Here is a 14,643-nt window from a genome sequence, read left to right as displayed (position 1 = left end):
CACAGGGAGCTCAGCTCAGTGGTCTGGAATGACCTAGTGGGGTAGGATGGGAAAGGTAGGAGAGAGGCTCGGGGGGGGGGGGGGGGGGGGGGAGGGATATATGTATACATATGGTTGATTCACGTTGTTGTACAGAGAAACCAGCACAAATTGTAAAGCAATTATCCTCCAATTAAAAATAAAGTTTAAAAACACCAAGGACAAAGGGTATCATCTTACCCAGGAGGGTCTGCCCTGTCCCTCCTCTTTGAGGCCCAAGGGCCCAGTGCCTGGAATTGAGCCCCCAGACCTCTGCCTCCACAACCCCCACACATACAAACACAGGTGCCACACAGCACTGAGGAGACTTTTATTTTAAAGTCAAAGGCACAGCCTGTTTGGGCGGAGGCAGTGACTGTGGAAGCCCAGCCCAGACCCCCAAGGCCCCACCCCGCAGCTAGGGGCAGCTGTGCCAAAGGGGAGGGGACGGATGAGAAGGGGGCCGCCCCTTTTAGGGAGGGTCACCTACCTCCTAACTTAGCCCCAATGGGGGGGGAAGCAGGTGACAAAAAGTGAGGCAGAAATGCTTCAGGGGGTCCCCCAGGGCCTCTCGCTGAGCTCCCCCCCAACACAGGTCTTTGGTGGACGTAATTGCACAGACAGCCCATAAAGTGACAGCTTGAGAGGTGCCCCCTCCCAAGAGCAGGTCCTCAGGGGAGGGCAGGGGAGAGGTCCCAGTTTCTCCCTGTGGCAACTCAGTGCTTAGAAATGCAGGAGCCCTTCCCAACCGGAGCAGCCCCTTGGGGTAGAAGGGCCTTCCACCAGATGACACAGCATCTTGGCAGAGGGCCCCACACCCCACTCCCCAGCAGCCCCCTCCTTCCCTGCATCTCTAACTGTAATCTGGTAAGACATTTTTTAAAAAAGAATTCTCTGCTTATAAAAATACTTCTGCTCTGTCTGGGGGTAGGGAGGGGGAATGGGGGGGGGGAGAAAGGGTAACAATCCTGGGGAGGGGGCGGCGCCAATGCAGGAGGCAGTGAGCCGGCCTCCTAGATCACAGACAAGATAGGGGAGGCGGGGATCACAAGGGCAGGGGCTAGGAGGGGGGTAGGGGGCCATTGGCTCGTCGGGGGCCTCCCTTGGCAGCCGGGGCCCGGCCCGGGGCGGCGGGCGCGGGCGAGACGCGGCGGGACGTGGCGGCGCTCCGTAGCTTCTGTTTCCGCCGCTTCGCCAGCGGCGCGTTTTCCACACTCTTCAGGAAGAAACCCTCGCGTTTGCCCCTGTTGAACGCCTGGCGGAAAGTAAAGGGTAAGTCCCACCGGCCTGGCCTCGACTTCCAGATCCCGGCTTTGGCCCCGTCCCAGGCCCTCCTTCCCATCCCACTAGGTCAGGTCCAACAGGTCTTTAGCCTCCACAGCCTCTCAGAAGCTCAGGGCCCCGGCAGGTCACGGGTCTGGACTCCACGGACCTCAACCTGGCAGGACTCCGCAGAGTCGCCTTCCGGAGGCCCCGCCCCCAGGCTCAGGCCCCGCCCCGAAGGCCCCGCCCCTCACCATGAAGGTGGCGTTGAGCCCAGAGCGCACAGCTGACCCCGAGGACTCCAGCACGTCCGGCGTCCGCAGCGGAGGCGAGGAGCGCGCGCTGCCGTCCTGCAGCCATGAGCTGCCCCGCAGCCCCTCGAGCTTCAGCCGCTTGGCGGGATCCACAGTCAGGAGCCCTGGAGGCGGGGCGGGGCAGCGTTAGCGGACCTCGAGTAGAGGCTGCACCCCAGAGAAGGCAGCCCCACTCTCCTCCCTGACAAGCCCCCCACCGGGACACCTGACCCGGGGGCACTCCTTGCTCCATCATGACCCCATGGCCTCCCCCTCCTCAACCATAACCTGTGACCTCCAGCTCCGCACCTCGGACCAGCTCCTTGGCTTCCTCAGACACGCCTTCCCAGGCCTCCCCGTCAAGAGAGAAGCGCCCCTCGCGGATCTTGCACATGATCTCCGCCGCCTGGCTCTGCCCGCCTTGGCCTGAGGCCCCCTGGAAGGGGACCTGGCCCGACAGCATCATGTACTAGGGGTGGGGGCGGGGGGACAGGTGAAAAGTGAGACCAGCCCAGACTATGGGGCCAATGGAGGCCAGGAGACTAATTCAGCCCACCACAGGACCATGCACTCTCTCCAAGAGGCTAACAACTGAGGCCCGTGGGTGATGAACTCTACCCATCAAACTAGGATGCCTAGACCCCAGTACCAGAGCGACCCTACCTATGTATCAGGGCATCTTCTGATCCCAGCCTCAGACCAAATCCTGCCACCCCCACCAAGAGGACTGCTGTCCCCAGGCTCGGAGGACCCTGACATCCCCTCAGAGATGCCGTCCCATACCAGAATGACGCCGAGGCTCCAGAGGTCGCAGGACTCGTCGTAGCCCTGCTGGGCCAGCAGTTCGGGGGCCGCGTACTGCAGCGTGAAGCAGGGCGTCTGCATGGGCCCTGCAGGGCTTTGCGGGCGCAGGCGCGCGAACCCGAAGTCGATGATCTTCACCGGGGCCCCGGGCGTGTCATCGGCGTACAGGATGTTCTACGAGGGTGGCGAGGCGGCCGTCAGAACCAGGCCCTCCGCGTGAGGCCCTCCCGGTGCGCTGAGCCCCCGCGCTCACCTCGGGCTTCAGGTCGCGGTGCACTACGCCCGCCTCCTCGTGCATGAAGCTCACTGCCGACACGAGGCTGCGCAGGATCTGGCTCGCCTCGGACTCGCTGAAGTGCCGCTTCTTGCGGATGTGCTCCAGTAGCTCCCCGCCCTGCAGCAGCTCCAGGACCAGGTACGTGTGCAGCTGCGGGCAGCGCGACGGGCCGGGGTCACCGCCTACCGAGACCCCACCCGCCCGCCAGATCCCGCCCCGAGGTCACCATCGAGCCCCGCCCCCAGTTTCAGGCGCCTTCCACGTTCAACCCTGATCTCAAGACTACCACCCCCCCACCCCACCCTCTAAGAACCACCTTAGGACTCGCGGTTCTACCCCGTACTGTTTTCCTTCCCAGGTGGCGCTAGTGGTAAAGAACCCGCCTGCCAATGCAAGGGAGGTAACAGATGCGAGTTGGATCCCTGGGTGCGGAAGATCCCCTGGAGGAGGGCATGGCAATCCACTCTAGTATTCTTGGGCCTGGAGAATCCTACGGACAGAGGACGTGGCGGGCTTCGGTCCACAGGATCGCGAAGGGTTGGACACGACTGAAGCGACTTAGCAGCAGCAGCAGTCCCTTTGGCCACCTTAAAGTCCAGTTCAGTCGCTCAGTCTTGTCTAACTCTTTGCGACCCCATGAACTGCAGCACTCCAGGCTTCCCTGCCCATTACCAACTCCTGCAGTCTGCTCAAACTCATGTCCATCAAGTCAGTGATGCCATCCAACCATCTCATCCTCTGTCGTCCCCTTCTCCCCTTGCCTTCAATCTTTACCAGCATCAGGGTTTTTTCCAATGAGTCAGTTCTTCGAATCAGGTAGCCAAAGGATTAGAACTTCAGCTTCAGCATCGGTCTTTACAATGAATATTCAGGATTGATTTCCTTTAGGATTGACTGGTTTGATCTCCTTGCAGTCCAAGGGACTCTCAAGAGTCTTCTCCAACACCACAGTTCAAAAGCATCAACTCTTCAGCACTCAGCTTTTTCTCACATCCATACATGACTACTGGAAAAACCATAGCTTTGACTAGATGGACCTTTGTCGGCAAACTAATGTCTGCTTTTTAATATGCTGTCTAGGTTTGTCATAGCTTTTCTTCCAAGGAGCAAGCATCTGTTAATTTCATGGCTGCAGTCACCATCTGCAGTGATTTTGGAGCCCAAGAAAATAAAGTCTGTCACTGTATCCATTGTTCCCCCATCTATGTGCCATGAAGTGATGGGACCCGATGCCATGATCTTCATTTTTTTAATGTTGAGGTTTTTTTTTTTTAATGTTGAGTTTTAAGCCTGCTTTTTTCACTCTTCTCTCTCACTTTCATCAAGAGGCTCCTCAGGTCTTCTCTTTCTACCATAAGGGTGGTGTCATCTGCATATCTGAGGTTATTATTGATATTTCTCCCAGCAATCTTGATTCCAGGTTGTGCTTCATCCAGCCCACATTTTGCATGATGTATTCTGCATATAAGTTAAATAAACAGGGTGACAATATATAGCTTTGATGTACTCCTTTCGCAATCTGGAACCAGTCCGTTGTTCCATGTCCGATTCTAACTGTTGTTTCTTGACCTGCATACAGATTTCTCAGGAGGCAGGTAAGGTGGTTTGGTACTCCCAACTCTTTAAGAATTTTCCAATTTGTTGTGATCCACACAACAAACTGCTGTGGCCACCTTAAAACCCACACGCAAAAATCGTCCCCCTGCCCTGTTCCCTTGTCCATTCCCACATCCGCCTTCGGGTCCTCAGGCCCTCCTAGGTGCTTAGTCCCTCAGTCGTGTCTGACTCTTTATACATATGTAGCCTGTAGCCCGCCAGGCTCCTCTGTCCATGGGGATTCTCCAGGCAGGAATACTGGAGTGGGATGCCCTCTTCCAGGGGATCTTCCCAACCCAGGAATCAAACCCAGGTCTCCCACATTGCAGGTGGATTCTTTACCGTCTGAGCCACCAGGGGAGCCCAAGAACGCTGGAGTAGCCTGTCCTTTCTCCAAGGAAACTTCCCGACCCAGGAATCTCTTGAATTGATGCAACTCCTTTACCTGCTGAGCTACCATAATCCCGCCTCCCTCACCTCCAGGTCCTCAGGCCCCTCCCACGGCGTGCTCAGGCCCCGCCTCCTGCCCGCCTCCCCGCCCCCTCCCCGCCCTCCTCGGGCAGCCTCCAGCACCCCTGCGCTCCGCCCCAGCCCAGGAAGGCGTCACCTGGTCGTGATGCACTTCGTGCAGCTTCACCACGTTGGGATGCGACTGGCACAGCCGCAGGGCAGCCACTTCACGCTGCGTGTTCTCCTCCAGCCTGGGTGCAGGGCAGGCGGGGTCAGATGAGCCGACCTCCGGCCCCACCCTCCCCGAGTCCGCTCTGCCGGACTCCGCCCACCCCGGGCCCGCCCACCTGCGACTGAGGATCTTGACCGCGAACTCTTGGCCGCTCTGTAGCTGGCGGCAGCGGCGGCACACGGAGAAACTACCCTGGCCCAACGCGGGTTCCCGCAGGTCCAGTTCGTACTGCTGGAAGAAGGGCGAGTCCTGGGGGCGAAGGATAAGCGTCAGAGGTCGTAGCCGGAGCCTTGCGGCTATGCCACGCCCCACCTCAGAGAGGCTCCGTGTGCGCCTGGTGAAGACAGGTCTGGAGTCCCCACGCCCACTTCTCCCCACCCTGGCCCGATCCACCTGCATCATGACGCTCCTGGCCAACGCCGCCGGGCCGGGCCGGTCTCCAGCGCCAGACGCTTCCAGCACATCGGTCATCACCGCGTTGTTGCGATCAAACAAGATGGATGGCGCCACGAAGGAGTATCCCTGGTGGAGGAGGGGGGTTGTCAGGGCTGGATGGGCATCCGGGGGCTGGAGGTGCAGAAGGAGACCCTGAAGGCCCAGACCCAGCCGGAAGGAGGGCAGGGGGCAGAGGAAAGACCCTGCAGTAGGGAGTTGGGGGTGTTGCTTTTGCATCTCAATGTACACAGGCTGTTGTGGACATTTTTATTCCACCTTGGTCTGTGATCCCTTGGAACCATGTCTATCCCCTCAGCAGTCTGGGACTCCACCTTTCTCGTCACAGTGGTCCCCCAAGTGCCAAGGCCATCATCTGGCACAATGTAATGGCCCAGAATATGATGGGCTGAATGAATGAAAGAACTATGGCCTGGTATCATACATGCTTAGCTTAGGAGAATTCAGCTCTACCCACGCAGGACAAAAAGTCTTTATTACTTTCAAATCAAACTTTGGCCTCCTCTACAAGGGGGGCTACTGAGGAAATGTAAAGAGAAACCAAAGTTAATTATTTTGCCTTTCCTAAGGATCCATGTCCTGGCAATTCAAGGAATTCTCAAGGGTAATTTTAAGGATGTGTTGTTTTCTCCTAAAAACACAGCGCCACCATATGCAGTCCTAACTAGGATGCACACAGGTGGGATTTTTGTCTATTAAGTTTGTTGATATGTCCCCAGTACCCAAGTCAGTGCCTGGCACTTTGAAGGCACTCAGTACATATTTTTGAATCATTAAATGAATGAATGAAAGTAACCATCAAAAAAAAAAAAAAAGAAAGTAACCATCAATTAGCAAGAAAACTTGCTCATTAGGACTGTGAGATCAAAGATAGATCCCAGTAGATCGAGGGATATTCAAGCACAGAGCTGTCACTTGTGAGAGCTTCACAGAGGGGACTGATCCATCCATAGTTGATACTGGCCTATTATTTACTATTTATGGACTGCGTCCTACCCAGCCATGACCCCAAGCTGGACCTAGGGACACAGAAATTAAACACATAGTCCCTGCCCTCTGAGAGTTTCAGACCAGGCGAGGTGGTCTCCGTCAGTGTTAGTATACAACCTGACAAACTGCTCAGAAGGAGGTTTTGTCTTCAGAGGGCTGGTGCCCAAGAAAAAGGCAACCTAGGGCCAGAGGAGCAGGGAAGTCTTCTCACAGGGCAGCGCTGGACAACGAGGCTTGAATTTTGCCAGGTGGGCAACTGTAGGGAAAGAACTCCAGGTGGGGGAAACTGCATGTGCAAAGGTACAGAAGTATGTTTTGGAACCTCTGAGAAGTTCCAAGGTGCTGGAGCACCAGGTGAAATAACAGAGAGTACTGAGCAAAGACCAACATCATATACAAATGAACTGATTTACATAACAGAAACAGACTCACAGACTTAGTGAATGAACTTCTGATTACCAGGTGGGGGGGGGGGGGGGGGGCGGGGGGACCGGGAAGGGAAGGGATAGTTAGGGAAAACCAGACACAGAACAACGGGCTGGGTCAAAATTGGGAAAGGAGTACGTCAAGGCTATTTATTGTCACCCTGTTTATTTAACTTATATGCAGAGCACATCATGCAAAATGCCAGGCTGGATGAATCAAAAGCTGGAATCAAGATTGCATGGCGAAATATCAACAACGTCAGATATGCGGATGATATCACCCTAATGGCAGAAAGAAAAGAGGAACTAAAGAGCCGCTTGATAAAGGTAAAAGAGGAGAATGAAAAAACTGGCTTAAAAATCAACGTTCAGAAAACTAAGATCATGGCATCTGGTCCCATCACTTCATGGAAAATAAATGGGGAAAATATGGAAACAGTGGCAGATTTCATTTTCTTGGACTCCAAAATCACTGCAGATGGTGACTGCAGCCATGAAATTAACAGACGCTTGCTCCTTGGAAGAAAACCTATGACAAACCTAGACAGCGTATTAAAAGCAGAGACATCACTTTGCTGACAAAGGTCCATATAGTCAGAGCTATGGTTTTTCCAGTAGTCATGTACAGATGTGAGAGCTGGACCATAAGGAAGGCTGAACACAAAAGAATTGATACTTTCAAACTGTGGTGCTGGAGAAGACTCTTGAGAGTCCTCTGGACAGCAGGAAGATCAAACCAGTCAATCCTAAAGAAAATTGATTGGAAGGACTGATGCTGAAGCTGAACCTCCAATACTTTGGGCCCCTGATGCGAAGAGGAGCCGACTTGTTAGAAAAGATTCTGATGCTGAGCAAGATTGAAGGCAGGAGGAGAAGGGGGCAACAGAGAATGAATGGTATCACCAACTCAACGGACATGAGTTTGAGCAAACTGCAGGAGATAGTGGAGGATAGGGAAGCCTAGTGTGCTGCAGTCCATGGAGTTGCAAAGAGTCAGACACGATTTAACAACTGAGCAACAACAAGGGAGTTTAAAATCGACATGTATATACTGCTATATTTAAAATGGATAACTAACAAGGACCTACTGTATAGCACCGGGAACTCTGCTCAATGTTAGGTGGCAGCCTGGATGGGAGGGGAGTTTGGGGGAGAATGGAAACATGCATATGTATGGTTGAGTCCCTTTGCTGTCCACCTGAAACTATCACAACATTGTTATTCGGCTATATTCCAATATAAAAGAAAAAGTTAAAAAAAAAAAAGACCACATCATGCAAGGCCTTGTATACCAAGCAAAGGAGCTTGGATTTGTCCAACAGGCCTAAGCTTCTAAAACTGGGTAGAGGGGGCCTGTGCCCCAGGAATGTGATATGGTATGCCACAGTATAAACAAAGCATCTCTTCCTAGGTGTCCCCTTAAAACAATAGTTTTACCTAACAATAAAGAGAGATGACGGAGAAGGAAAATCGACATGAAATTTCAAGATAAACCAGGAAATTCAAAGATGTGTCCTGCCAAGGCAGTCTTGATGACTGACAATTCAAAGTTCGTCATGAATGGAGAGCAAGGGAGATGCTGAGTCCCCCTCAGGACACAGGGCTATGTAGTGTCCACAGGTCAGCTGAGGCTGAGGCTGGCAGCAGCACCCCACTTCCCCTGTATCTGTGGTTCCATGAGCTCTCACTCACCTGGAAGATGCGAGGGTCCCCAGGTGGGGGGCTGCCAGGGGGTGAGTAGACAGGCTCCAGTCGGGTAAATTCCTCTGCAAAGTTGCCCACATCCAGCTCTGAGCGGATCTGGGGTCGGAATGGGGCTGGAATCTTCCTAGCAGCCAGAGCAGCCCAGTCCAGACCCTGGAGAAAAGGAATGAAAGATAAGGGATCAAAGGGCAGGAAGTGGAAACACTGTCCAGTCGGGCCACTCTCACTGGGCAACTCCTCAGTGAGGCAAAGGTCTCCCTGGCACTTGTGTGCAGGGCTGTTCTTCCTGCCTCCCCAGCTTCTGTTTCCCTTCCTCTGATAACAGGATCCCTGTTTCCCTTGGAGAACCACCCTCCACCACACTCAGCCAATTCTCAGACTTTTAATAGAACTGGTATGCAAAAAAAAAGCTCTTTCTTCTACTGGACTTAAATCTTGGAGGATATGGGTCTGGAACTGCTGTGGTCCCCTCAGTGTCTAGTGATGAAAGGCCCAGGCAGAAAAGCAGAAGCAAGAGACAAAGTAAGAAATTCCTAATAATATAGATTCAGCACCTGGATCCATCCTTGCCTGAAATTAGACCGTTTTTCCTGACTTTTCATTTATGGTAGCTAAAACATTCCTTTTTATGTTTAAACTAGTATGGCATAGCTTGTTCTTTTTGCCTGTCCAACACCCATTCTCTCTGTCATTCTTAGGACTATAGCCCCTGTTTTATTTCAGGAACCAATGTACAAACTAAAAAATAGTATTTTACAAACTTCCTTACAGTTAGCAGTGACCAATTACTTGTAAGCAAAAATTATGAGGGAGGAATCCAGAGAAAGAGCCTGAAAAGGAGGGTGACCAGTTGTTAAGTACCCTTTTTGCCCTTCCCTCCTTCTTCCTCATGCTTCCCACCTACAGAGCAACCTAGACAGCAAGAGGACTAGCAGTCATTTTGATACCAGGAGGCAACCTTGGGAATGCAGGCTGTAGTGTAGTGTTAGTTGCTCAGGCATGTCAAACCCTTGTGACCCCACGGACTATAGCTCACTAGGCTCCCCTATCCACGGGATTCTCCAGGCAAAAATACTGGAGTGGACTGCCATGCCCTCCTCCAGGGGATCTTCCTGACCTAGGGATTGAACCCGCATCTCTTATGTCTCCTGCATTGACAGATGGGCTCCTTACCACTAGCGCCACCCGGAAAGCCATGGGAATGGAGGCTACATGCTAAAAATGAAGAAGCATTTAAAAAGAAAAAATCAAGCTTGGCTCCTTGACGACACCATAGCAGCCCTAGACTGCTGACCTCTGGATTTCTTTTATGTAGATAGATAAACAGGCAGACAGACAGACAGACAGATAGATCTCTATCTTTTTTAGTCTACCATTCATTCCAATCTCTGTTCTTAGAAGCCAGACTCTATTCCACAGATATCACCATCTTCAGTGCAGTTTTTGTCACATGCAGCCTAGAGGCATGGCTTGGGCTTAAAGGCCCCAGTTCTGGCACCAGGGACCTCAGCATTGCTATCAGCAAAGAGGTTGTCTCAAGAGAAGGGAAAATAGCATCAGGCCTCAAAAGACCTGGGCAGGGGCGGGCGCTCTCTAGTCTGACAACTGGTTCACCTGCTCCCAAGCACCCAGGGCCCAGGATGCACTCAGGGTGGGCTGAGGAATTCACTTAAGGAAACTGACACTGCTCAGTCACTCTGCCCATAATGGAACACCTTCACCGTGGACACTTAAGACTCCTGTTTGAGAAAGCTTCTCTGAGGGCCCTTCCAGGCAGTACTTGCTGGGAAGATCCAAGGAGGTGGTATTCATAGCAAAGGTAACTGGGTGCCCAGCCCACAGTAAGTGCCCAAAATGGATGCTTTTGTTACTACATCAGACAAGGCAAATTTAATACCCACATGTAAACAGAACATGACACTTTAGAGCATGGGCCTTCAGGCCACCTAGACCTGAGCTCTGTCACTTCGCTCAGTGATCTTGGGCAAATTACCTAACCTCTCTGACCATGAGGTCGCAAAGAGTCAAACAGGACTGAGCAACTTTCACTTTCACTTTTTCTGAACCTGTTTCCTTGTCTGTGAAGATAAGGATAATCAGGTTGGTTCTGAGGCTTACATGAAATTATGCAAGCAAGGGGCCAAGACACAGTCACTGTTACAGGGTCCTGCTAGGCAACGGGGGCTTCCCAGGTGGCTCAGTGGTAAAGAATCTGCCTGTTAATGCAGGAGACGTGGGTTCAATCCTTGGGTTGGGAAGATCCCCTGGAGTAGGAAATGGCAGCCCACTCCCATGGACAGAGAAGCCTGGTGGGCTCCAGTCCAGGGGGTCGCAAAGAGTGGGACATGACGGAGCAACTGAGCATGCACACATGCTATGCAATGACTCTGGCCACACACAGTGCACAAACCAGCGAGGGCTCACAAGGACAGAATTCACTCTGCACTGCACCCTAACCAGCATGCAAGTTGCTTAGGACAAATCCCACGTGGCTGATTCAGACACATCCATCTGAAGTATAGGCACACACACTATACAGGTACAAAGACCAAAACCCTGAGTGGATGCTAACAGTCATGAGACTGGGGCCGACAGTAGACCTGGGGTCTGTTCCCAGCTCTACATTTGTACTGTGTGATCTCTGGCAGATCACCTTGCTTCTCTGAATTGTCCAATGAAAAGTCCATTCTCCAGTCCCTGCCAGTCCTGCCAGGCAATGAACCTAGAATTCTTTCCCACGAGGGCAAATTTTAATAGAGATGAATGAGAAGACAAGCCTGCTTTATTTTCTTGCAAAGTTTTCTAAATCAAGTGCAACTGTCCAGTCTCAGACCACCCCTCCAGTGTCCCCCAACCCAGAGCAGTAGCCCAGCCCCGGTGTGTGTAGAGAGCTATGGGGGTGAGCCAGGAGCCTCACCTGGAAGAAGGGGTGGTCCTTAACTTCCTGTGCCCCCTGGGGTCCTGCACCCAGTCGCTTCCTGGGGTCCTTGCAGAGTAGCCGCTGCAGTAGGTCCTGTGCCACTGGCCCGATCCGGGGGGGGAAGGGAGGGGAGCACTTCAGGATCCGTCTGGGAGGATTGGGGGGGGCGTCAGGGGCAGCGAGCCCCCCCCCTCCAGCCCTGCCCAGGCTCCTCGGCCGCCCTCTGCTTCCAGCTCTGCTCACCGAGACACCTCTGCCTGCGTGTTCCTCTCGCCCTCCAGGGTGAAGGGTGAGGCCCCTGTCAGCAGCTCGAAGAGCAGGATGCCAAGGCTCCACCAGTCTACAGCCTGCTGGGCAGAGCCAGGGTGAGGGCCTGCAGCCACCCCCACCTCACCCCACCCCACTCCCGGGCCAACCCACCTTGCCGTGGCCCGACTTGCTGCGGATGATTTCAGGGGCCATGTACTCGATGGTGCCGCAGAAGGAGAAGGTCCGCTCTTTCTGGGAGGACAAGAGGACCCATTTGGGCACCCAGCAGCCCCCCACCATGGCCCAGAGTAAGACTCGCCGGACTTGTGAGAGTTGGAGCAGTGGGAACTTCCCAAAGGCAGAGCTACTGCACCCCCCCAGAAATGCAGAGCCAGGCGTGAAGCTGGAGCCAGGATGGGAAGCCCTGCATGGGGGACTCAGGAGGCTGAGACCTCCCTTCACTCACCTCCTCTGTCAGGAACTCCTTGCTAAGCCCAAAGTCGGTGAGGACAATATGGCCCTCGGAGTCCAGAAGCACATTCTCCAGCTTCAGATCTCGGTAGATGATGCCCAGCTGGCAGGAGGGAAGAGGGCGCTGAGGGTACCTCCCCCAACACCCCCACCGCCCGCTCCTACAGCTCCTGTTCCGCACCAGAGCCCTGGGGCAGGGGCTCTCCAGTGGGGTGGGGGGCAGGATGAGCCGGGGCCATGGGACAGGAGAAGCCATTTAAGATGCACCAGCGTAGGGGCCTTGTGGCCCAGTCGTTAAGAATCCTCCTGCCAATACAGGGGACACGGCTTCCAGCCCTGGTCCTGGAAGGTGCCACATGCCGTGGAGCAACTAAGCCCGTGGGCCGCAACTGCTGAGTCCACAGCAAGAGAAGCCACCGCAACGAGAACCCTGAGCTCTGCAACCAAGAGCAGCCCCCGAGTGCAGGAATGAAGACCCAGCACCGCCATCAGTCAGTCAATTTCCAAAAAGCATGGAAGGGGCGGAGAAACACCGCGGAGAGGCCCCCGGGAGGAAAGCCGTGTGAGGAGCCCCGAATCACAACGGCTCTGGGAACCAAGGCGTGAGGTCTCCATTTGAGGAAGTTCTGTGAACGTGGCCCCAGGAAGCAGCCTGTGAGAGTTCCCCGTGAGAGGAAAGCCCCCTCGAGGAGGCGCCAGTGGAGGAGACCCCAGCAGGCAGCACCCAGGCCTTCCTCCCAGGAGGCTAGGGGAAGTGGATCCAGTCCCCCCCTCACCTCACCCTATGGCCACCCCCTCCCAGGAAGCCCGAGGCAGCCAGGTTCACAGGCCCCTCCGGAGGCAGGGACCTGGTCCCCAGGGCCATGGCCAGGTGGCCGGGTCCTCACCCACCTTATGCAGGTGCTCCAGCGCCAGCACGATCTCACCCCCATACACGCGCACCTCGGCCTCCTTGAAGTACTGGCGCTGGTAGAGGTGGGTGAACATCTCGCCGCCGTTCACATAGTCTGGAGGGGGTGGCAGTGGACGTTGGGAAGCGGCCCCCACGGGTGGCCCCACCTGCCCCCACAGGGCCTGCCCTTACCCAGGATGAGGTGCAGCTTGGCGTCAGTCTGGAAGGCGTAGTGCAGCGTGACCAGGAAGGGTGCCTGGCGCACCAGCTCCAGCACGGAGCGCTCGGTGCGTGTGTGCTCCTGTGTCTTGGCACGCTGCACCAAGGCTGCCTTGCGCAGCACCTTCATGGCATACAGCTTGCCCGCGTCGTGCCCGCCTGCCTTCCGCACCAGGAACACCTTCCCGTAGGCTGTGGGGGCAGCGAGTGGGCGGAAGGTAGGCCATGAGCAGAAGGGTGGGTGCAAAGGTGGGGGGGTAGTGACGCCCCCACCCAGGAGGGTGTGCAAGGTGGGGGAAGGAGCTGGGGCGAGAGGCAGATGTGCATAAAGCTGGCAGCGCTTTCTAAGGCAAAGACGTGCACACCCCCGGGAGGGTGCTCAGCAAACCTAGGGAGGGGATGTGCAAACCAGACTGGGTGGGGTGGGGGCACGCAACTCCCCGGAGGCCTGCAGCACAGGGTGGGGGCGGGGTGTGTGCAGACCTGGGGAAGGTCTAGAGGATGCAAAGCCAGGGAGGGGACGCAGAGGGGCGGGCAGGCAGAGGAAGGACAGTCAGCCCCGAGGTGGGCAGTTTGCAAAGTGGAAGAAGGCGGCTCTCATATCTCGCAAGGTGCGGGGAGCTGTGAAATCACACGGGGTGGGCTGCAAGCCCCCAAGAGTGTTGGCACATCCGGGGAGGACCTTGCTCAATGTGGAGCAGCCCTGGGAGTGGGCATGCCAACCCCGGCAGGGCAGGGCCAAGCAGGCAAGGCGGGCTATGCCGGGAGAGGGTGGGGGGCATTGCTGGTGGCCTGGCCCAACCCAGGCGGGTGTGCCCGCGCAGCAGGCCCAGAGCACCCTGCGGGGGGAGGGCACTTGCCGGTGGATAGGGGTCCTCACCTCCCGTGCCCAGCACCTTGAGCAGCTGGAAGTTCTCCACGCCTACCTTCTCCTCGTGCCCCGTCAGGTTGGCTGTGGGCACAGGGGGCAAATGAACCCAGCCAGTGCATGAATCCTCCCCGGCCGGCAGGGCCAGCCATCACCCGGCCGGCACCCCGGGCCACCCCCTGCCCCACCTTCGGTGATCTGCAGCTCCACGGCACAGCCCTCGTCCTCGTCCTCGTCCCCCATGGCCGGCGGGTCGCTGGGGCCCGCGCGGCTCGGCTCCGGGGCGGGCGGCGCCGGTTACATGGCGGCTCCGGCCGGGGCGGGAGCTTCCTGGTGCCGCCTCCGGGGCCGAGGCGGGCGCCGGCGCCGCCTCCCGGCTCCCCGCCCCGCGCGGCCTGAGTCAGGCGCTGGAACGTGACAGCGCCCGGGCTGCGGGTGGGCGCGCGGGGGGGCGGTCCGGTCTCCCGCGGGCGCAGGGGGCTGCCGCCAGGAGTGTGCGCTCTGGGACCCCGGGCGACC

The 14,643-nt window shown here is 55.9% G+C and overlaps 1 protein-coding gene across 1 annotated transcript; it reads right to left on the bottom strand.

The window, feature by feature from the left end:
* Positions 1-325: 325 nt before the first annotated feature.
* On the bottom strand, positions 326-14,492 carry RPS6KA4 (ribosomal protein S6 kinase A4). Its single transcript, XM_020903279.2, has 17 exons — positions 14,313-14,492; positions 14,137-14,208; positions 13,230-13,448; positions 13,037-13,152; positions 12,141-12,248; positions 11,846-11,926; positions 11,669-11,772; positions 11,423-11,573; positions 8,494-8,658; positions 5,327-5,455; positions 5,049-5,182; positions 4,859-4,952; positions 2,632-2,805; positions 2,358-2,552; positions 1,884-2,043; positions 1,536-1,699; positions 326-1,273 (listed from the first exon to the last, which is right to left on the bottom strand). The coding sequence occupies exons 1-17, from the start codon at positions 14,365-14,367 to the stop codon at positions 1,079-1,081; spliced, it is 2,316 nt and encodes a 771-aa protein (XP_020758938.1). The 5' UTR covers positions 14,368-14,492; the 3' UTR covers positions 326-1,078.
* Between the last annotated feature and the right edge of the window lie 151 nt (positions 14,493-14,643).

The sequence above is a fragment of the Odocoileus virginianus genome, chromosome 28 (genome assembly GCF_023699985.2).
Source record: "Odocoileus virginianus isolate 20LAN1187 ecotype Illinois chromosome 28, Ovbor_1.2, whole genome shotgun sequence".
NCBI classification, from domain to species: Eukaryota; Metazoa; Chordata; class Mammalia; order Artiodactyla; family Cervidae; genus Odocoileus; species Odocoileus virginianus.
This window is presented reverse-complemented; position numbering and strand designations above follow the sequence as displayed.

What these genes read in the sequence shown, in the direction of transcription:
- RPS6KA4 (XM_020903279.2), bottom strand. Translation starts at nt 14,367, where the DNA reads ATGGGGGACGAGGACGAGGACGAGGGCTGTGCCGTGGAGCTGCAGATC. An exon ending in AGGACCACCCCTTCTTCCAG is followed by an intron (nt 8,659 to 11,422) that starts GTGAGGCTCCTG and finishes CCTTTTCTCCAG; the next exon opens with GGTCTGGACTGGGCTGCTCT. An exon ending in GTCAAGATCCTCAGTCGCAG is followed by an intron (nt 4,953 to 5,048) that starts GTGGGCGGGCCC and finishes CCCTGCACCCAG; the next exon opens with GCTGGAGGAGAACACGCAGC.